This window comes from Sceloporus occidentalis, unplaced genomic scaffold, assembly GCF_023333645.1.
Source record: "Sceloporus occidentalis isolate IW3139 unplaced genomic scaffold, rSceOcc1.0.p SCAF_3, whole genome shotgun sequence".
Lineage (NCBI taxonomy): Eukaryota > Metazoa > Chordata > Lepidosauria > Squamata > Phrynosomatidae > Sceloporus > Sceloporus occidentalis.
The window spans coordinates 191801201-191824496 of record NW_028316983.1 but is presented as its reverse complement, the minus strand read 5'-3'; the positions used below and the strand labels follow the sequence as shown (position 1 = coordinate 191824496).

Sequence of the window (23296 nt, the reverse complement as noted above, 5' to 3'; positions counted from 1 at the left end):
AGATCCAGTTGAAATTTTGAGCAACATGACACAGTCAAAGCATATCTCAATTCTATGCATATCTGTGCAAGACTATGGCCCAGTGTAATGGCTTTCATGCATGCAAGCTATAGCTCAATAGCTTTCCTCTCTTTAAAGCTCCATGAGTCGGTGACATCACCAGTCTTGGTGACAACCAGTGTGTGTGGGAGACTGCTGAGGGGGGAGAGTGGCAGTGGCTTGCCCCACCACCCCTCTGCTACTTGCCCTTTGTGACTTCATGGCCAGCCCAGCTCCCTTCCTGAAAAGACAATCAGGCAGCAATGAAGCCACAAGGGGCTCAGTCACCCATCCACCACAGCAGGAGGAGGACCCCACCAGGGTGTCACCCCTTCTGTGGGGTGTCACCTGGTGTGGGCTGAATCCCCAGCACTCCCCCTATGATGCCACTACTATGATGCTATTTAAAATACAGTTGTCCCTCCATATTCGCTAGGGTTAGGGGAACAAGACCCCTGTGAATATGGAAAATCCTCAAATAACAAAAACTCTGTTTTTACCTGAGAGGACACCTCTCTAGGAATCTCTAGGTCCTCCAGTGCAACTCCGTGGTCAATGTCCAACATACAATGACCATAGAATGGCACTGGAGTAGCTACAAATGGTCTTTCAGTGCAGCTTTTAGTTAAAGTTGACCACAGAGTTGCACTGAAGGACCTAGACAGTCCTAGAGAGAACATATTAATGAAATCTGTGAATAATCAAATCAGCAAATATGAAAGCCACAAATATGGAGGGATGACTGTACTATGATCAAAGATAACAGCATTAGATGCTTGGGAATCAGATGGGGAACTTATGTGAGGAAGGTTGCATTCCTCATCTGAGGAAGGTTCCATTGGCTTTAGATGTTAAATACTTTTTGCCTCACTAAGACTGTAAGAAGTTCAAGTACAGTGCTAAAAGAGTCTGTTCTCCTTCAAAAAAGACACAGCACTGAAAACCTGTACTGTCCTTGGATCTATAAATTCCTAAAGCAGGCAACATTGCCACTAAACTGACATCAGAATCCCAGACAGTAACTTCACTTGTTTTGGCCATCCACACAGTCAAGGATTTAATTGTCTTTGGAGATTATCACACAGGGGATGGGACGTTGTTGTCCTATCCCTGATCCTTCCTTCCTGCTTCATCGTGCAGAGATTTTCACATGACATTGCCATTATCACATCTGTGACATATTCTTATCATGAAATTGCAATAAGATTTTCAGATAACGTTGCGCTTACCCTGTCCTTCTCCCATCTCTGAAGTGGCATGGCCCCGTCAGTTTGTATTAATGGAAACTCACATTAATACAATGATGGGGCCACTGATGGGAGAAGAACTGGATAAGCATGGAATTGATAAGGATGGGGTAAGGATGGGAGTGATCCCTCCTTACCCCATGTAATCCTAACCCCATGTGATAGTCTCCTTTGTCAGATTCTTTTCAATTCAGACTTCAGCTGTTTCTCTAGCTCTTTGCTCTTCCCTCTCCCAAACCATGAAGACTGCTCCATACCAAATATTAAAGCCACTAAAGAAGATTCATGTTCTTTAGTCACTTATCAGGTATGTCACAAAAAGATATAGGACTATGCCATACATGGTAATCAGGACATCCAAACTTATTATCATGGAATGGGATTCAGAAATTAAAGGTTTCATAGGTCAAGATCAGCCCCTGAAGTGAATCTTGAAGACCAAAGGAAGCCAGTGCACCTAAAGTGCATTTAAAAGTGACAACAAGGGTGTGCTTAAAGCTGCCTCCAGCTGCACTGGATCGGGGCTGTGGCAACTGCACGCCGCGGCTCTGATCTGGCCTTTCCAGGGCACAAAAAGGAGCTACAAAAAGCTTGGGGGTGGAGTAGGGGCATAGCATCCACATGACGCACACCCCAACTCTACCCCCAGGGCAGTGTGACTCCATGTGCCACTCCACACAGTGTGCAGCATCATGGCGCTCCTCTGCCCCCAGGTACACCCTGCTCCCAGACCAGCCTTATGGCCGGTCTGCACAGCCCCAAGGTCCTTAACATTATTTGGCCAAACAATATTCAAATAATATTTTTTAAATAGCTGCTGCGCCATGGCTTTAAGGTGCTCCTTTGGCACTGTGCTGTGTAAATGCAGCACCAGATGAGCCCTGTGACACCACATACCATGTGGAGCAGCATGCAGCATCACACCACCATGGAGGCAGAGTTGGGGCGTGTGTCATATGGATGCCATGCCCCGACTCCATCCCCATACCAGCCTTAATGGTTGGTCTGCATAGCCCCAAAGTCCTTTACATTATTTGGCCAAACAATATTAAAATAAAAAGTTTTAAATTCTCCACAAATTAAACATGCAAATTAACCTCACCTTGCAATTTTCCTTAAAAGGTGTGTAAACCACAGGACTGTGTGTTTATGTTTAGAAAAATGTTGATGCTCTGACTAGAACTGATAGAACCAATAGTATGAAAAGGATATAAAAACATATATCTTTGTGTGTGCATGTGTGTGTGTTTTAAGCATATTGATATAAAAGAAGCCTAATAAGGCATACATGCCCTTTTACAACTTAATATTAGGGTCCTCACTGGGAAGAAGTTAACTGGTTTGATTTCATAGTTTATGTCTTTGTTCAAGTCATTGTATAGGAGGGTTGCTTGGAGATAAAGAGTCTAAGGCCCTATGCAGACCTGCCTTAAAGGCTGGCTTGGGGGTGGAGTCGGGGTGTAGCATCCACATGATGCATTCCCCGACTCTGCCCTCAGGGCGGTGTGATGCCACATGCCACTCCACATGGCACACAGTGTCACAGTGCTCCTCTGGCATTGCGTCCGCACAACACAGCACCAAAGGAGCTCTGTAAAGTTGTGGCGTCACAGCTATTGTGTCCTTTGCAGGGTGCAAAGAGGAGCTGCTTTTTATGGCTCCTTTTTGTGCCCTGCGAAGGCCAGATTGGGGCTGTGGTGTGTGGCCACCCCTTCAAGGCTGTCTGCACAGCCCCTAAGACAGACACCATGACATGTTTGAACTTCACTATGCTGTTCAATTAAAAAGCAACAGTCTCTGTTACCAAACAAAGGACATCATAGGTCATGTTTTCCAATGTAGGTTACACAGACACTGGGCAGATTAGGACAGTAACCTGCAGATTGTGAGCATCTCATCAAAAGAAATAAAACATGTCATAACACTTTAGCTATGATTGTTTCCTGGAATAGGAACAAGATACATAATTATTGTTCATCAAAGGCTCTAGATTTCACAGACTTCTGTTTATAGTTCTGGAAGAGATGTCTCTAGCTTTCAAGCAAGTACGTTTTGTGGGTCTGAGGACAAGATTCTTGGATTCTTGCTCTGAAAAGGAGTGGTTAAAGGAGGAAACCTACAGAAACTAGTATCCCAATTTTAGTAAGCAACTGTTGTCGTTGTTTTGTCTTTTTGACTGTAAGAAAGTTCATATTATAAGCTCATCAAAAATAGTTTAGTGTGCCTTGTTATAAAGCGAGCATTATGGCTTACAAAAGAAAGTGGAAGAGAATCTTTTCAGGACAATGCATATCAAAACCACGTATATTATAGCTCTCAAAAACATCATAGTGTGTGACCTTTTGGAAAAGATCATACTTGCTTTTTTGAGTTCTGCCAGACTCAAATCTTTTTAACAGCATACCAAGCAATGTTGAATATACCTTGAAACTCAGAGAATGGCCATGTTCAAAGATAACTAGACAATGCCTACGTTTTCCAAGCCATAAGCAAAGGGCGTCAAGAGGCTTTTGCTCTGAATACTTCATTTATCTGCCTATGATAACAGTCAAAAAGTATGACGCCTTACGAATTATATTGTTATCAGGATTGTATTACATTAACCACAGACTCCAAAGACTTGTAGAATATGAAATACCAAACAGACCTTTGAAATAAGGTCAGAGTGGGACAGTTTCCCATCACTGACAGAATACACAGATATATGGTGCCTAATCAGGAAGGAAATTTATAATTAGATGAAGCCCTGTATTGGGACTGACAAAACCCTATAGTGAGAAGCTGATGTAAAGTTGTCACACCATAGCATCCCCTTTGCATCTCTCCCAGCTTTGCTCACAGACCAAGTTTGCTTTCAGAAAACTATTTTTCTTCATTCTATTCTTAGCAAAACTTATCTTGGAAAAACTATAGTCTTTTCTGCAACAATTCTAAAGTAACTAGCCTAATTTGAAATTCTCCTTTGTCAGTGTCTTCTTTCTCTTATAGATTATTCAGCCCTCTGGCAGATTCTATGCTGCTTATAAATTTGTTTCACTTTAAAATGGAAATAGCAACTTTGGTCCTTCCAACTTTTCTCAACTGAAGCTCCCATAATTCCTCACCATCTGTAGCTCCCATAATTCCTCACCATTCCTCACTTGTGCTAGTTAGGGATGATGGCAGCTGGAGGCTAAACAATATCTGGAGAGTCACAGATGCTCACTCCAGTTTTCAATAAACATTAAAGCTGTATCAGTGGTACTAGCAGTTGTGGCGATACCACCAAAGCTGTACAAGCCATACTGTTCAATTTTTACAAGATCCTAAGGTGGCCATTTTATTAACTGAAGCTGAATAAGGTTTCATTATAAAATGTCATTTGTTTCTTTTGGGGATTAAACAGACAATTGATGCAACCCTGTACATATCTGCAAAGATAAATTGTACTGTGTTCATTCTGGCTTTCTCACAGGCGAGTTCAGGATTTCAGTCTATGGATTTTAAACCTGCAGCCTATACTTGCCTGCATGGCAGAAAGCTCCACTGAAGTCACTGGAACTTATCATATTTCAGAGTAAACAGATACAGGATTTAGATGTAAATCACTAAAGTGTCTCTCTCAACATTTTCTCACAACATGATTTAAAATAAAATAAAATAGAACATTCTGTTTATTCCTAAGTATTTTTTTACTCTACTCTTCTATCAAAGGTATTCAGAATAGTATTGTAGTGTGTCATTTACATAACCTCAAATTAGAAATGTCTCAACTTGGCAACAGGAGCTAACACAACAAGCTGGACTCTTCAGTTAGGTACAATTGTATAGCTAAAAGCAGAATATGACCCTGCATGTCAGCTGAAAGCTGCTGTGAAAGCATTTTTTTTATTTCATAGGGTTGCTATTTCAGTTAATAATTTGGTTGCCAGAACCAGATGAAACTGCATCATGCAGACTGACAGCCAAAGCGAAGGTCTGGTCATTTTCCAGGTGTTCTATAAAGCCTCTTTCTTTTTCTAGCTTTTAATAAAAGATTAGATTCAGGAATATGAGAATTCAGGACTCACTCTGTAAAGAGTAACTCTGATAAAGATTATTTAACATTCATATGAACTTCTTTCTATATATTAGACTCTGAAAAATACCTAGCAGTTAAAAAAAGGAACACAGAAAATGAGTTTATTGCAAAACAACTGTTCATTAAATCTATTCAAAAAAGCAAGCACTATAAGTCAAGATTTCTTTTATAAAATACTTTTAAAAGATGAAGAAAACTGTTTCTACAAAAATAAATGAATTAATTTAAAAAATCCATATAAGAAAGATATTGAAAATAATTTGATTTACATAGTTTTTTGTGAGTTTTTTTGGACTATGTGGCTGTGTTCTAGAAGAATTTATTCCTGACATTTTGCCTGCATACCACCATTTTCTGAAGATGCCAGCCACAGATGCAGGCAAAATGTCAGGAATAAATTCTTCTAGAACACAGCTACATAGCGCAAAAAACCCACAAAAATCTATGGATGCCAGCTGCGAAAGCCTTCGAATTCATAAATTTGATTTACAGTTTTATGGGGTTCACAGGGGCTACAAAAGAAAGGGGAAATTGCTTCTTCTTCTGGATTTCACTGTTTGAACAGCAGATGTTTGGCACTGGATTTTTCCCCTTGTAATTTTATTGACTCTAGTACAGTGGGCCCTTGGTATCCGCTGTGGTTTGGTTCCATGATCCCCCATGGATTCCCAATTCCAGGGGTGCTGAAGTCCCATTGAATGCAATGGCATTGTAAAACAGTGTCTCTTATATAAAATAACAAAATTAAAGTTTGCTTTTTTGAATATATATATATATATATATATATATATATATATATATAAATTTCAAACCGTGGATGGTTGAATCAGTGGATAAGAACCAATTGTATTTAAATTATTTAAATAATACAATAAGTGGTTATGACCTACAAAGCCCTATAAGGCTCAAACCCATAAAGGCAGTTTTCGTCCCTATGAACCAGCTCATGTTTTGTGATCCTTTGGAGGATACCCTTTCCTATTTCTCACTACTTTCATAGGTACACCTGTTGAAAACACGGGAAAGGGCTTTCTCAGTGGCTGTTCCCAGGGTCTGGAACTCTCCATGCTGTTTCTTCAGACAAGTAAAGGTGTTTTTTTAATGTTATTTTATTTCAGCAGGCCTTGGAAAACTGATTGCTGAAGAGGAAAGAGCCTTGCATAATGTATTCAGTGGGGTGACAGATGTGGCAGCCCTTGGCCTCGCATCCTGCATGGTGTGTTGGATTTTTTATTTTCCTTTTAATGTTTTACGTTTAAACAGATTTTAATTTTTTGAGAGTTTAATTACACTTTTAACTTTCTATTGTGAATTTTCCATTATATTTAACTGTTATAAGATGCCTCGTACAATGGCAAGAAGGTGGTATGATGATAACAACAACATTCATTTATATAAAAATTCTTGATCAGTTTGACTCAACGACTAAAAGAAATCTGGAAGGGAAAAAAATATAACATGACCAGTGTTGCCAACAAGCCTTGAAGATAATTCCCAAAAATGTTTGTCCAAAACACGCTGAATCCCCCCAGATCACACGGAATATTCAGTCACAATTCCCGGAAAATTCCCATAATGTTAAAATGGCAGATGTTTTGCAAATAAACGTAAACATAATTGAATAAAAATAATTGTAACTTATTTCAACCCTCAAAATCACCATTGAACCAAACAAAGAATCTTTCAGTCCTTTAAAGATATTTATTTTGACATGAAGGGGGTTCAGGAAGCTTTGTGCCAAATAGAAATGTGTTAGGCTGCAACCGCACTGCAGAAATAAATCCAGTTTGACACCCTTTTAATTGCCATGGCTCAGTGCTAGGGAATCCTGGGAATTCTAGTTTTGGGAGACATTTAACCTTCTCTCCAGCAAACTCTGGTGTGACAACAAACTACAATTCCCAGGAATTCATAGCACTGGGCCATGGCAGTTAAAACGGTATGAAACTGGATTGTCTCTGGAGTCTGGAGTGAAGATGCAGCCTGAGTTGGGTCCAAGACACACTGCAAAAATAATCCAGTTTGAGACTGCTTTAGCTGCCCTGGCTCAGTGCTAGGGAACCCTGGGAAGTGTAGTTTTGTGAGACATTGAGCCTTCTCTATCAGAAAGAGCTCTGGTGCCACAACAAACTACAATTCCCAGGATTCCCTAGCACTGAGCCAGGGCAGTTAAAGCGGGTCACAAACTGGATTATTTCTGCAGTGTTTTGGACCTTCGTTATTAAAAATGCTCAAGGTCCAATCCATACTGCAGAAATAATCCAGTTTGAGACCACTTTAACTGCCCTGGCTCAGTGCTAGAGAACCCTGGGAATTGTAGTTTTGTGAGAAAGAGCTCTGGTGCCACAATGAACTACAGTTCCCATGCATCTGAGGAAGTACGCTTAAGTCTAGGAAAGCTCATGCTGCCAACTTTTTTTTCAGTGAGACTCAAAGGTGCTACAAGATCTCTCTATCATCATCACCATTGTTATTGTTATTATTATTATTATCATTATTAAATCCAAATGCAGCTGAAGAAGTGGACTTAAACTGGCAACACTGATATCCTGTAGACTCATTCTCTGGGGCTGTGATCTGGAAGCGTGGAGGCAATTCCCTTGTCAAACCAGGGAATCCTGGGAATTGTAGTTTGTTGTGACATGTTGAGACTCTGCTTTTACCGGCAGCCAGGGCTCCATGCATGAAATTCTGGGCTTGGTGGTTTGTTGTGGCCAGAATCCCATCATCGCAGGGAGCCTTGCAGTTAGAAGCAGTGCCAAACTGGATTATTTCTGCAGTATGGATGGCAATGGAAAAGAGAACGAAAAAGAGATCCACAAAACAAAATTCTGGGAAGACAGGGCTGGGATGCCAACTTACTAGGTGCTCTGCCCATGCTCAGAGGCATATTTAATCACTAACACACACACACACACTCTCAGGGACATCACATTCACATGATCACACAGCAGCCACTTTGCTTTCCCCTGAAGCCTGAGAATGCCTGAGGGGGAGGCAATCACTGTCCTCTCTCTGATTGGCTGAAACCAATCCAAAGGGTTGGTTGCTCTGCAGCAGGCTGGAGCTGAAATGGGCCAAAGGCACGGAAAAGGCACTGAAATGGAGCCAGGCGCAAAAATCACACGAAAAGCTCTGAAAAGTCCCCGTTTTCGCGTGAAAGTCGCGAAATTGGCAACACTGAACATGACAAAGCATTGGAGTGGACCAGCTCTACCATGAGGCAGAGAGGGGTGGCTACCTTTGAGCATCAAAAAAATGCATCAAGCTTTTTATCTACAGTATTATAATTTTCAATGCCAGGGTGGGGAGAAGAACTTGTAGCATTTTCAGCCTCGTGTGCCAAAATAATTTGGCTGGCTTTGAGAACTGCTGTATCTTGAGTCAGGTGCCTGGGGCCACTATTTGCTACTCTGCTGCAGTAAGTACAAGCCTGCATTTGAGAAATATTTCTTTAAAAAATAAAATAAAATACATGTCCCCCCTCCCCCCAAAAAATATCCACCACATTTTGTTACAGGGGAAACACTAGAAAATATTTTGCTTTTGCAAATGTCAAGGCCAAAATAAATGTTTCTGAAAATGTTAATTGTTTATCTTCGTGTCAGCAGTTTTTAATCATCTCATTGCAGTATCCAGAAAACAGTTCTCCTAGTTACCATTTCAAATGTCACCCTGATAGAACTGGAATGGGAGCATTCAGTGGAAAAGGGCATAATGCAGACTCATATACCAAGCATATACTTTTTGAAGAGCCGCTGTCATAGCACATCTGTATATGTGAAATTCTATAAGTATGTGCAACATTCCATTTTTACATTCCTTACAATGATAACAAAAATGTGTGTGTGTGTTCAAGATGAGGAGGCATGACCTAAGCTAAACATGAGCTCTGGCTTCTTTCTGCTTGGAAATGAACAATGCAATCTAGTCAGAGCTTTAAAATGTTACTTTTTGAACTGTAGTTCACAGAATCTCCTAGCCAGCAGGGCCAGTCCAAACCTCTAAATTTACTCAATGACTGTGCAAAAGCCCTCCTTCTAGGACTGCAAATCCTATGCACTTTTATTTGGGAGTAAGCTGCATTGAACTAACTGGGAGTGACTTCTGAAGAGACATGCATAGGATTGTGCTGCAAGACCAGTTAGCTCAATCGTCATTCAGTCCAAAATTTCAATAAAATACTTAATGGAGATGTGTGGAATCTGGTTTGCAAAGCACAGTGGAGCCAAATAGTTGTGAAATAAGGGATAATAATAATAATAATAATAATAATTTGTTTTATTTATATACCGCTATTCCAAAGATCATAGCGGTGAACAGCAAGTAAGCTAATTAGCAAGTAAGCTAATTTGCCCCCAACAGTCTGGGTACTCATTTTAGCGACCTCGGAAGGATGCAAGCCTGAGTCGAGCTTGGGCCCTTTTGCTGGTCTTGAACTCGCAACCTTGTGGTTTTGAGTGAATGGCTGCAGTACAGGCATTGAACCACTGCGCCACCAGGGATGTCTGTTCTTAGGACAATGATAACCAGACGTTTACATCAGAAATATCTGGCTGCATTAGACAGTTTCATCTAACAGATAAGTACTGGCCTTCAGCCTTAGAGATACGCAAATCCTAGCTCAACCATGAAATAACCAAAAGCTCTCCAGAACCTATGACAAGGAACGAAATTCCAGATGACGAAAATGGCTAACTCTTTACTTGGGAACAGATGAAAAACAGATAACTGTTAGCCTCCCTTCCATTATGTCACATCTAATTTTTGTTAATCATCATTACCCCCAGACCTTTCTGTTTTATTAATGCCTCCTTATATGAGCTTTTTGAAATGACTGGATATAATCTGCTCATTTAAGCACCAGATCTGGGGGCTAGCCAGCTATCTATCAAGCATTTCTTGACTCGGTCTCCCTGAGGTGATCTTGGGCACACTGCTAGCTTGGATTCAATTTCTGATCTGCTGAATTGGACGCTGGTTTCCTGGACTTATCAGGAGTTTCTCCTGTGTAGCTTGCACTGCTGAGTGCATAGCTTCAGGCTTCCTCATTGGCAGAGGCTAGTGTTAGGAAGCTGGTGTTTGGTTTCTCTATGTTAGCACCCCGATGGCTGTTTTGGCTACTGGACCCTGGATGGTATGAATTTTTAGTGTTCAGGTTTATTGGCATGCCATCTTCCCAGTTAAAATTAATGTACAGTGAAATTCACACCAGCACAAAAGGCAATTTCAGACACTTAATTAAGCCCTCCTTAAATCTTATTTAGATAACAGGGATGATGATACATTTCTTTATGACTGACTATTTTTGTTAACATCTGAACTCAGCTGGCTCTCCTAAAAGGAGCACACTGGTCAAGGTGACTAAAAGCTCCACCAGGAAGGTCATGAGTCACACACTGTCCAATCCATATCTACAAGAACAAGGCAATAACACTGTCCAAATCGCAGTCAATGATGATGCATGGCCAAGGCATCAGTGAGCCTTCAGTATTTGGAGAGAATCCAATGAAAGCTGGCTTCTGTAAGCAATGAGTCTGATTTTCTTTCCTTCTCCTTGCAGAAATGATTACTGACTCTTCCTGCAGTGGTGAGCTTCCCTGTTAGAACTTGCCAAGATACCTTTGTACCTTAGCATCATTTTTGAAATTCAGACAAAACCACCCACTAGCTTTTTTGCTTTCACCTCTGGTCTCTTGTATTTTTAAATTCAGGAACAAATATCACAACAATAATTCAGCAACAGAGAACGTGTACTATATGCAGGCCATTCCAGTTTCGGTCCTTGTTACCTCCAGGTACAGCAATGAATCTTGATTTTACTCCACTCCTCCCACAGCAGCTTCAAGTTGAACAGGAGCTCTGCTAGTGCTTGATCCTATACTGTACCTTCCAAGGCTCAGCAGTGAGAGCTCCTGATCAACTTGGAACAGTGGTAGTAAAACCAAGAATGGATTCATTACTTCTATAGTGGGGGGTACACTGGATGCTCCTAGTATAATGGACATCCAGTGGGGCACCTGTGAAAGCTGCAGCACTTTGTTGCCTTGGGGCATTGCTAAATTTAAGTTGCATGTAATCAGTGCTCTTTTTACACATGGTGTCCACCTTTTCCAGGACATGTCCTACATTTCAACCTTCTGTCCACAAGGAATTTCAAAATGTCCTTCATTTTGTGCATGGCTAAGAAACATGACTTTATATTTCTATGAAGGTTCTTGGTTTTTATTTGCTAATGTCATTTTTCTTGATTGTTCTACATTTTGCAGTGCATTGTCCTCCTTTGCGGTTAGGACACCTAGTCACCCTGCCTTATACACTCTGTATTTAATTTTGATATATGTACAGCTAGTGACCATGGTGGGCTCGTTTTATATTTAGTGTAATTTCAAGCACATAAATAATAGCATTTTTTTTAAAAAAAATATCTTATTTACAGTTTGGACTACGGTTGTTCCACTTCCTCTTCAGCAGTCTCACTAAGGAAAATGAAACAAAAAGCATCTTCTACAGACAGTTCGTTGAACTCTATGCCCATGATGCAAAATTAAAGCACATTTAAACAAGATTAATATGGCTGCTCCCACGTTGCAGAATTAAGGCATTTTGACACCAGTTTAACTGCCATAGTTTCCATCCTATGGAATCCTGGGATCTGTAGTTTGTTGTGGCACTAGAGCTGGCTGACAGAGAAGACTAAAGTCCAATTCACCTTATGAAAATAACCCAGTGTTAAACTGGGTTATCAACGTGGCGTTCACACTTGCCTTGATTGCACTCGGTGCAGTTTGCCAGGGGGCTAGTGAAAAACCCACGTAACCCCACTTAACCTGTTATATTTTATACTGGGTTTTTCCTCACATTTTTTTTTAAAAGCCGCAACAATCCGCATCTTTGTTAGTATGAGTATGCAACCAAATTGATTCAGATCGCGTGGCATCATTCCCCGAAATGGAGGTGCCTCCATTTTGAATAATTCCAATGGCAAGTGTGAATGGCAACAGGGTTAAAATACCATGCAGAAATTCGGGAACAGAAAACGTAGTGGGATCACTGATCTGGTATTGCATCACCATGGAGATCTGGATCTTCTTGGGACAAAAGAGTAAGCGTGAATGCCTCCCCATATATCTTCCCTACAAATTGAAGAAGTCCACAGCATGGAGCTATGGCAGTTAAAAGTGGTGTCAAACCAGATTATTTTTGCAGTGCAGATACAGCCTCTGTTAAGGAGCCCTATAAACCGACCTAATAAAAGAGCAGGGGGAAGAGAAACTGTTTTTTTCCCCCTCATCCTTTTTTCCTCATCCACCAAAAAACCACCTGCATCCAAGTTGTTCTTTTTGAAAACCGAAGTAGAGAACACAGGATATTTTTTCATCCTTGCATGCGAAACTGAGTTCCTAACAACCTGCTTAAAAATCAGGAATGTGAGCCATGGCCTTCTTGTTTTCACCTCCCGTCCCAATTCCCTCCCTTCTCCACCCTCCCCAACTCCCCTTTTTGCTATTTCTCACTCCAGCTGAAGGCTCTGAAGCATGGACACAAAACAAGTTTGCTCAGTGACCTGGAGGGTGAGGGGAAAATCCTTGCCAAGCTCTCCATATGACCCAGCACTGATACTTTTGCTGTTCCTCTGCACTCGGCAACCTGCCTAATTTCCCTTAGGCTGTCAAAGTTTTGAGGCCTAGGTTGGCTGCATCCGCATTGGAGAAACAATGCAGTTTGACACCGCTTTAAATGCCATGGCTCTATGCTATAGAATTCTGGGGACTGTAGTTTGTTGTGGCACTGGAGCATGTTTAATTCGAATAAACATGCAAAGAAGCCCACTCTTAAGGCTGCATCTGCAGTGCAGAAACAATGCAGTTTGACACTGCTTTAATTGTCATGCCATATATGTATGTATGTGTATTCCAAATAGCAAACCTTGATTTTGCCATTTTATATAAGGGACACAATTTCACTATGCCATTGTATTTAACAGGACTTGAGCAGCCACTGATTTTGGTATCCAGGACGATCCTGGCACCAAAGGACAGCAGATCCCAGGGGCCCACTATATGTGTGTGTCTGTGCATACACACACACGTACATACACATGTGTATGTGTGTATGCATGCATATACAGTATATGCATTCTAAATAGCAAACCTTGATTTTGCAGGCACCAAATGACAGCAGATACCAGGGGCCCACTGTTTATGTGTTTGTGCATATACACACACATATATATATGTGTGTATGTATGCATGTGTGTATATATATATATATATATATATGTGTGTGTGTGTGTGTGTGTGTATTACAAATGGCAAACCTTGATTTTACCATTTTATACCAGGGGCAACATTTCACTAAGCCATTGTATTTAATGGGACTTGGGCATCCACTGATTTTGGTATCCACAGGAGGTCCTGGCACCAGATGACAGCAGATACCAGGGGCCCACTGTTTATGTGTGTTTGTTTGTATACATATACGTGTGTGTATACACACAGACATACCACATGGCAAACCTTGATTTTGCCATTTTATACCAGGGGCACCATTTCACTATGCCACTCTTAATGTATTGAGACTTGAGCACCCACTGATTTTGGCATCCAAGGGTGGCTGTTCCTGGAACCAAACCCCATCAGATGAAACCAAGGGCCTACTGTAGTAGCTGGCGAGACCAAGGGATGCTGAGGGGGGTTGGTGGGAAAGGCCGCTGAGGGAAACAAAAGGCCCGTTGACCCCATAACGGCCAGGGATGGAAACTTCCTAATTGGCCTCCAATCCTGGTCTAATTCCAGGCTCTTGGGCGAAGGCGGGAAGGAAAGAGGCCTAACAAAAGGCGGGCGGTGATGCGCCTCTGCCTCCGGCTTCTCTTCCCAGCAGGTGGCTCTTGCTCACAAAGTGCCTCGGGAGACAAAGGGGGCTGCCACAGCCTCGCCATCTTGGCCCCCCTTTTTCTTGTTCTTCCATCCAGAGGCATTCATTCCTCTCTCACATTAGCCAGAGATTCTCACCCTGTAAAACCGTTAACCCCACCTCAGCTTTTCTCGCCTACTTGTTTATTTTCACATCATCCCCTCAAAAAAAGTCGCTTGATTTGTTATTTCAATGTATGATTTTTATATTAGTGGTTTAACTGATGTTTTTGGGATATTGGGACATGGGATTATATGTATTTTTTTTTAATTTGTAAGCCACCTCGATTGTCACTGACACAAAAAGGCGGGATATAAATAAAGTTTTGTTTTTATTATGATAATTAAAAGTCACCACAATAAAAGCAACAACAGCATTAGTGTAGTCACACTCTCAGCCTCAGGGTTTGGCCTGGGAAAACCTCCCCTGAAGCAACCTTGCCTTGAAATTGCCTCAGGGAAGGGTGGCCATTCCTCCTAACAGACAAGGAGGCCCAGGCTCTGCAAAATGGAGGGCGTTTTAAGGGGGGGGGAAATGGACATATAAAAGCTAAAAACACTCCTAGAAATATAAATTCATCTTTCTTAGTCATGCCCCAAATGGAGGACGTTTTGAAGTTCCCCCTTAGCAGAATGGAGGACACGTCCTGGAAAAGGAGGAGGAGGACGTGTGGTCACCCTACCTTAGGGTTGCCATTAGTTGGGAAACGACTTGAAGGCACCCAACAACAACAACACGTTTGTGTGGGGGGTGTTTATGTGCTCCCCAGACTCCCTTCCTCTGCCCCTTGGCTTTTCCCTAGACAGAGTGACCAGGCGTCCTCCATTTCCACCTTCTGTCCAGGAGGAATTCCACAACGTCCTCCATTCTGAACCTAAGAAGCATGGATTTACATTTCTAGGAGTGCTTTTAGATGGGGTCCCTTCCTCACATACACACACACACACACACACCCATGAGGAAGGGGCCCCATCTAAAAACACACCCCATATCTATATCTAAGGAAGGGACCCCATCTTGATTGAGAGTTCCTGCATGGCAAGGGGTTGGACTGGATGGCCCTCGTGGTATTTTCCAACTCTGTGATTCTATGATCTAAAAATATATCCCATATCTATTTATATTTCAGGAAGGGACCCCATCTAAAACATATCCCATATCTATATGAGGAAGGGACCCCATCTAAAAACATATCCCATATCTATATGAGGAAGGGACCCCATCTAAAAACATATCTCATATCTATATATCTATATCTGAGGAAGGGACCCCATCTAAGAACATACCCCATGTCTGTCTGTCTGTCTATCTATCTATTTATCTATCTATATCTGAGGAAGGGACCCCATCTAAAAACATATCCCCTATCTATATCTATCTATGTACAGAAGGCGCCCCATGCCTATTCCCCAGCCCCATCTCTCTCTCTCTTTCGTGCCCTGCCCCTCCGTTGGCCGGGGGCCAGGCAGGCTAAGCCTAGGCGTGGGGGCCGGGGGTGGGTCTGGCTCCCTTGGCCAGAGAGAGAAGCCCCACCTTGCCTGAGCTAGAGAGCTGTGGGCGCCTGGCTGAGAGAGAGCCAGCAGGGACTGAGGCTGAGCTGAAGCCGAGGGCTTCCCATTGGCAGAGAGAGAGAGCCAGGGAAGAGGAGGCGGTGAAGGCGAGCTCCCATCCGCCACCGCCGCGCGCACAGACACAGACACGGAGGCGCGCGCCCAGGGCTACAGGCGCAGAGAGAGAGAGAGAGAGCGCGAGAGAGGCAGAGGCAGAGAGGCTGCTGTATTGTTATTATCATTGTAGGCGAAGCGAGGAGGTGCCGCTTGCAGAGAGGAGGAAGACGGCAGAAAGTGAGGCTGCTATGCAGAGGAGCCGGCGCCGAGGAGGCAGCAGCAGCAGCAGCGGCAGCGGCAGAGGCAGAGGCAGAGGCAGGAGAGCGCACTTGGAGACCCATTGAAAAGAAAAGGGATCTGTATATTGATCTATACCCCGCGAGGAATAGAGACACTCGCAGAGACACAGAGAGACCCCCGGCCTGTTCGCTTGCGTCCCCTTCGTCGGCCTTCGCCTGGCTCCCTGCGAAGAGGACTTCGCTGCCTCCCCCTCTTCCTCCTCCTCCATGTGCCGGATAGCGGGAGCCCCGCCGCCGCTGCTGGTGCTGGCGCTGGCGGCCCTGCAGCAGGTAAGCCGAGGAGGGAAGGAGGGAGGGAGACCGAGGAGGGCCGGGCTGCTGCTGGGGCTCTTTGTTCTTGGCCAGCCCCAAGGAGGAGGAGGAGGAGGAGGGGAAGGGCGGTGGCGGTGGGAGCTGGGCCTGCTTCGGCCGGGGATGGAGGGACCCTCAAGGGGACGAGCGAGGAGGACTAGAAGGGGGCCGGGATTTGGGGGTGAGCCTGCCTCCTCCTCCTCTTCCTCCTCTTGGGGTGCGAATAATGGACACAGGTCCTCCGCGACCACAAGGAGGACGAGGCCCCGAGAAATGGAGGACGCCTCCAGGCGCCCAAAGGAAGGGGACCTGGCCAAAGAGATATATATATATGTATATATGGCCAGGTCCTCCTCCCTTGGTGTGTGTGTGTATATACATATATACCATGAATTTCTCTATAAGTGTGTGTGTGTGTGTGTACAAACACTCATAAAGAAATTAGGGCGTTTTTCTTAGTCATTGCCCCGAATGGAGGAACAGAGGTCCTAACTAGAAAGGAGGACGAAGTGGAGGACGCCTCAGAACACCAAAGGAGGAGGACCTGGTTAAAGAAAAGCTATAGAATAATATAGTAAACAACCCATGAATTTATCTATGAGTGTTTATGTGTATATATGTATATGTATGGATATATGTGTGTATGTATCTAAACACTCATAAAGAAATTAGGGCTTTTTAAAAATGCCATTGCCCCTAATGGAGGACAGAGGTCCTAACTAGAAAGAGGACGAAATGGAGGACACCTCGAGACGCCCAAGGGAGGAGGACCTGGCCAAAGGAAAGCTATATAATACAAAACTACGGATTTCTCTCTGTGTTGTGTGAGTGTGTCTGTGTATACACATACGTCTACATACACAAACACTCATACAGAGAAACCCTGGTCCGAGAGGAATCCCAAAGCGTCCCCCATTCGGGGCAATGGCTTTAAAACCCCACAAATTCCTCTATGAGTTTCCTTCATTGGGGCAATGACTACATTTGTGCTTTGTGTGTATGTATGCATATACACAAACGCACGCAAACACTCGTAGAGAAACCATAGTCCGGGAGAGATCCTAAAACGTCCTGCATTCGGGGCAATGACTAGAAAAGAAGCCACGAATTTCCCTATGAGTGTTAATACACACACACACAGTGAAATCCGTGGGGGTTTTTAGTCACTGCCCCGAATGGAGGACGTTTTGGGATCCCTCCCGGACCAGGGTGGCCAGATGTCCTCTAAACTACAAAGGAGGACGAGACGCCGCAGAATCGCAGGAACAATGGAGGGCATGGCCAAATGCTAAAAGCACTCCTCTAAAGATAAACTCATGCTACTTAGTCATGCCTGAGATGGAGGACGTCTTGAAAATCCTCCTGGGCAGAATGTAGGACGCGTCCTATAAAGAGAGGACGCCTGGCGGGGGGGGTCCACCCTGCCTTAGGGGTCTCCATAAGTCTGAAAAGGCTTGGAAACAATAACAACAACAGCTCTTATCCTGTGTGTGTTTGTGTAATGGGATGCTCCTAGGGAGACCAGAGTTGGTGGGGGAGCTTGGGATGAAGCGGCTGCTTCAGTCAGGGCTTGTGGGGGGGGGGGGGAGATGGGGAGAGAGAGAGAGACTGTTTTCTCTTTCTATAAAAGGAGCAGGTGGATGCCTGGGCTATAATAAGAAAATATGGCAGGAAAGAGGGAAGGAGGGATAGACGGAGAAAAGGATGCAACGGCTTATGGAGGGGAAGCTGGCCCCGGGTGACCCCCCTTTCTTTGTTTTCTTCTTTCCCTCCCTCTCCTCCTTTCTTCTTTCCCTCCCTGCCTCCCTTTTCTTTCTTTGTTTTCTTCTTTGCCTCCCTCCCTCCCTCCCTCCTTTCTTTTCCCTCCCTTCCCTCCTTTCTTCTTTCCCTCCCTCCCTGCCTCCCTTTTCTTTCCTTTCTTCTTCCCCTTCCTTCCTTCCGTCCTTCTTCCCTTCCCTCCTTTCTACTTTCCCTCCCTGCCTCCCTTTTCTTCCTTCCTTCCTTCCGCACTCAAGGAAAGAGGGGTGTCTGAGTGGGGAAGGGCTTCCTCTGTGGGGCAGGGAGGGAGTTTCCCCAGGAGGGAAGTGCCTCTGGAAGAGGAAGAAGAAGAAAGTTGGGCTCGCTTCAGTGTCAAAACGTGTCTCTGTGGGGGACGGGTGGGCTATTGCGTCCCTCCTTTTGGCCCAAGGGGGCCCCTCGCTGTCCCTGCCCCACAGACCCATGTCTTCTGGATTGTCGGTTTTGGAGGGGCTTCCCAGACAGAGAGGGAGCCTCAGTCGCACAACCAGGAGGTTCACCCCCCCCCCCCACCACCACCGCGGGCTGGACTAGTTTCTACTTCATCTTCCTCAGCCACCTTCCCCGGGGCAAGGATGGATGGATGGCATTTCTTCACTCCCTTCCCTTTCTTCTTCTTTACCTCCCTCCCTCCCTCCCTCCCTTTTCTTCCTTTCCTTTCTTCTTCCCCCCTGCCTCCCTTTTCTTTCTTTTCTTCTTTTCCTTCCCTTCTTATTCTCCATTCCTTTTCTTTCCTTCCTTCCTTTTCTTCTTCCCCCTCCCTCCCCTTTCTTTTCTTCTTTCTCCCTTTCCCTCCCTCCCGCCCTCCCTCCCTTTTTCCTTTTCTTGTTTTCCTTCCACCCTCCCTTCCATTCCCTTTTTTCCTTTCTTTTCCCCCCTTCCTACCCTTCCTTCCTTCCTTTCTTTCCCTCCCCGCCTCTTCTTCCCTTTCTTTTCTCCCTCCCTCCCTTTCCTTTCTGCCTTCCTCCCCTTCTTTCCCCCTTCCTTCCTTTCCAAAAGTGAACTAGTTTCCCCTTGCCCCCCTTTGGCCCACTGGGTGCTGGGAGGGTGTTTGGGGGTGTGCCCTGGGCTGTGAGACTCCCAGGAGGAGCCCTGCTGCAAGGCTGCTGCTGAGTGGCCTCTCGGGGGACCCCCTCAGCTCCCCCAGTTCCGCGGGGTCCGAGGTGACCCTGGAGCGGCCCTTCCCTTCCTTCCTTCCTTCCTTCCTTCCTTCCTTCCCTTCCTGGGTTCCGGTGGAGAGCGGCGCCCGAGCTGAGCCATTTCCCGGCCGGCTAATCCTTCCTCCTCCTCCTCCTCCTCCTCCTCCTCCTTCTTCTTCTTCCCGGGGAGGATTTAATCAGCCTCCGCCGCCCCGCTCCCCTCCATCCTCCTCTGGCTGCTGCTCCTGCTGCTGGCGGGGATTTCCATGGGGCCAGGCTGGCTTCCCCTTCCCCGCCTCCTTCCCCCAACAGGGGGCGCCGGAGGAGGGCCAGAAAGAGCCCCAAGGCAGCAGGACCGGATGCCCTCCCTGCAAAATCTCTTTGCAAGAAGAATGTAGGGCATGACCACCTATGAAAGCTCAAAACACCCATCCCTACTGCTTAGTCCTTTTCAAAATGGAGCCCCTTTTGCAGTTCCTCCTGGACAGAAGGCTGGAAATGGAGGACAGGTCCTGGAAAAAAGGAGGACCGCGCCTGGTCAGGAGGTGGTCCTGGGGTCTCTGCCCAGGGTCCTGTGGAGTCAACCCACCTACCTACCTGGCTAGCTGACACCTTATTTAGGGCTTGATATCCAGGGTTCAAGGGAAGTACAGTAATAGAGCAGAGGGCGGCATGCAAGATGGATGGGCTCTATTAAAGAGATCACTTTGAGTATGAGTTTGCAGGAGTTGAGCAGAGCAGTGGAGGACAGAGGGTCTTGGAGATGTCTCATCAGCAGGGGCAGGTCGAGATCGCACTTAACAACAACAGCAGCTCCAGGGTTCAGCTGGGTTTGTGCAACTGTGAGGGGGAAGATGAAGAGTTGAGGTCCCTGGGGTGCATTCAGAACTTGAGCATCTGTGGCATTGTGTAGAAAGCAGTGTGATGTGGGGAAAAGGCATCTCCCCCCCCCCCCCCCCAGTGTACCAGGGACCAGCCCCATATTTGATGATGATGGTAATAATAATAATAATAATAATAATAATAGTAATAAATTTATTTATATCCCATCTATCTCTATGAATCAAGGTGGGTTACAGAAGTGCAATTCAATACATTAAAATACATAATAAAAACAAAATAAATAAAATATAATCCCCTGACCCTCCCACCAAATGAAAACCATAACAAATAAAAATACAGATTAAAATAGTTAAAACGGTGAGTTGAGGAGAGGGTGTATCGGTGTATTTGTGTATTTGTCAGAGTGAGGACTGCCCTCCTTTTCCAAGACATGTCCTTCATTTAAACCTTTTCTCCAGGAGGAATTGCAAAACGTCCTCCATTTCGAGCATGGCTAAGAAGTATAAATTTCTATTTATATGAGTGTTTTGAGCTTTTATTTGGTAGTGTCCTCCATTTTTCTTGCAATGCCCTCCATTTCACGGTGCCTTGTCCTTCTCTGTGGTGAGGACATCTGGTCAACCTGCGTATTTGGCCCATTTGCTATATTGTTTTTTTGTTTTCTGCAACCTGCAGCCAAAGGCTTAGGGACCAGCTCTGGTCCAAGGATCACCATTTTTAGAGGACCATCAAGGACGAGTGAGCTGGGTTTCTCTCATCAGAAAGTAGAGAAGATACATCATTTAAAGAACTGGGTATGAAAGCCTGTGTCAAGTCTTGACTATGGCTGATTTGTTTGTTAGGCACTGGCAGATGGGTTTCAATTTATAGTGACGCTGTGAATGAGAGCCCTCCCTGGTTATTAACAGCCTGCTCAGGTCTTGCAAACTCACATCCTTTACTGAATCAATCCACCTGCCTTCACTTCTCCTCTAATGCCATTTGGCTACTATGAGGCTTTAGATCTTCCTAGGTTGGGGTTTTCAAAACAATTGGGGTCAAGGCTGTGTGTCATTATGTGGGAAGAAGATGAGTTGAGTTGTCCTCTCTGGTAGGTTTGTGTTTGTGGCTTGGGAGTGGGCTTGCTTCTTTTTCCTGCAGGTTGGGATTGTCGCTTAGAGCAGAGCTTGTCATGAGAATTCAGATGGTCTGGACTGGAAGAAGTCCTGCAGAGGAAGCACAAAGAGTCATGGGGCAAATGTCTTAAATATTTCCGTTGAGTTGAATGCCTCAGAGAGTAGAGGATCACCATGGTTTGTTAAGTCAGTGTGGAATGTGTGTCAAACTTATCCCTGGGATTTAGGACAGTCCAGATATAGAAGGTTATCAGTGGTGACCCTGTGTGGTGGACATCATGAGCTGCATGCCCTTGAACTGTCTCTGAGGTGATGTTTAGTTCACTTGGGTGGACCAGAATCTCATGTCAAGATGGGGTGATGTTTGGAATATTTTTATTTTCAAACTGAACTTGTGTGTGTGTTTAAATGGCAAAGGTTCCTTTAGGGGATCTTCCTGAAGTGAAGCAGGAGATGTGTACACATGGGCACTGGTGGTGTGGTCAATGTGAAATCCTGTCTTCCCAGTGTGAAGGGCAAAGAGAAGTTAATCTCAGTGACAGATGGTGTAAATCACTGCCTCTTTAAGTGGCATTTGTGATCAGAAGCACATCTTCTAGAAGTGGTAAGGGGCTCTTCCTATATGCAGTGCGTTGTGGGTGGAAACTGAATGTTTCTGGTTGGTCCTGTGAATGGGGCAGGCGTTTTTTGCAAGTGAGGGAGGCTCTGGTTTAAATCCCGCAGAGTTGAGCAATTGGATCCAGGCAGGCAGCTGCAGTAGCTGCAGTAGCAGCAGTCTCTGTCCATGGTGCAGAGCTCCGATTACTCTCTGGCTGTGAACTGGATCCCTGCTATTGAAGTGTGGTAAACACAGACTTGGCACATTGCAGAGATCCCTTCTCTTGTTGTCTCTGTTTCAAATAGCTGCATTTCCCCTCCTTCTGCCACTGCCCCTTTCTCTTTGCTTCGTTGGTTGCATCAGACATTAAGGTGCTGAAACATTGATCCTAAACAGCTGGGGGATTTTCTCCTTGGCTTAATAGGAGGTTAGCTTGTCCTGATGGGAAAACATCTGTGTTGCTCCTCCAGTAGCTTTCATTAAAACAAATCTCTTCTCCTTGGAGGGGGCAATTTTAACATATGGCGAAGTGTATTATTTTCAGTGTGTATAGATAGCATGAGTTTGCAATTATTATTTTTTTAAAAAACTTTTTCTTTCTTTTTAAAGGCTGGTCCCTTTCCACAAATATTCCCTCTCCCCAGACACCCCCCCCCACCTTTTGTTAGCTTCCCTCTCTCCCCAGGCAGCTCTTTTAACAATGTCTCAGTTTCTCTTTTGTATTTCAGAAGATCACTTAGTAAATAAATTAGTAAATAAGAGGTCTACAGCTAACTGTTATTTCATTCTGTGCTTTTCTCTCCTTCCAGGGACTGTTTTTGAATTAAAGCAGAATCTGTGAATTATGGCAGGAACTAGCTTTATTGCTTTTGTGTACCACTTAGTGTCAGTGGCATGTCATGGTTGGAGAATCCAATTTCCCCCTTGTTTGGATAGCCGTTAAATCAGGTTAGGACTCTTTTTTTAATAGGGTGTAGCATCACTGGAACTTAGCTATGAAATCCGTTTTATAAACCTGCATCTGAAAAGCGGTCTTTAGGTGTGTGTGTTTCCACTTGTTTGGCTTCTTCAGAGCCACTCAGGGCAACTTAAATATCAGACATTATTTAGAACCTTTATATTATGTATTTTGCACAGAGGCAACTTATGGATGAACAGTTATCTTAGGACATCTATATTAGCTAGGTGTCTTTCGATTTTTAAATCCTTTTCCATATCTGCCAGATATTTCCATAAGTGTTCACAACTTTGGTACTCTTTTTTATCATAGAAAAGCAGACAAAATGTCCAATATATATTCAGAAAAATACAGCATTTAAAAACACATTAGAGCTCTGGTTTCAGC

At 44.3% G+C, this 23296-nt stretch overlaps 1 protein-coding gene across 1 annotated transcript in view; it reads left to right on the top strand.

Annotated features, from left to right (window-relative positions):
* The first annotated feature begins 15890 nt into the window (after positions 1 to 15890).
* The window catches only part of CDH2 (cadherin 2), a 187513-nt gene continuing 180107 nt past the window's right edge, over positions 15891 to 23296 (top strand). Inside the window, exon 1 of the mRNA XM_089517220.1 lies at positions 15891 to 16438. Coding sequence (XP_089373346.1) covers positions 16376 to 16438 — 63 coding nt within the window. The 5' untranslated portion in view covers positions 15891 to 16375. The remainder of the gene's footprint in view (positions 16439 to 23296) is intronic.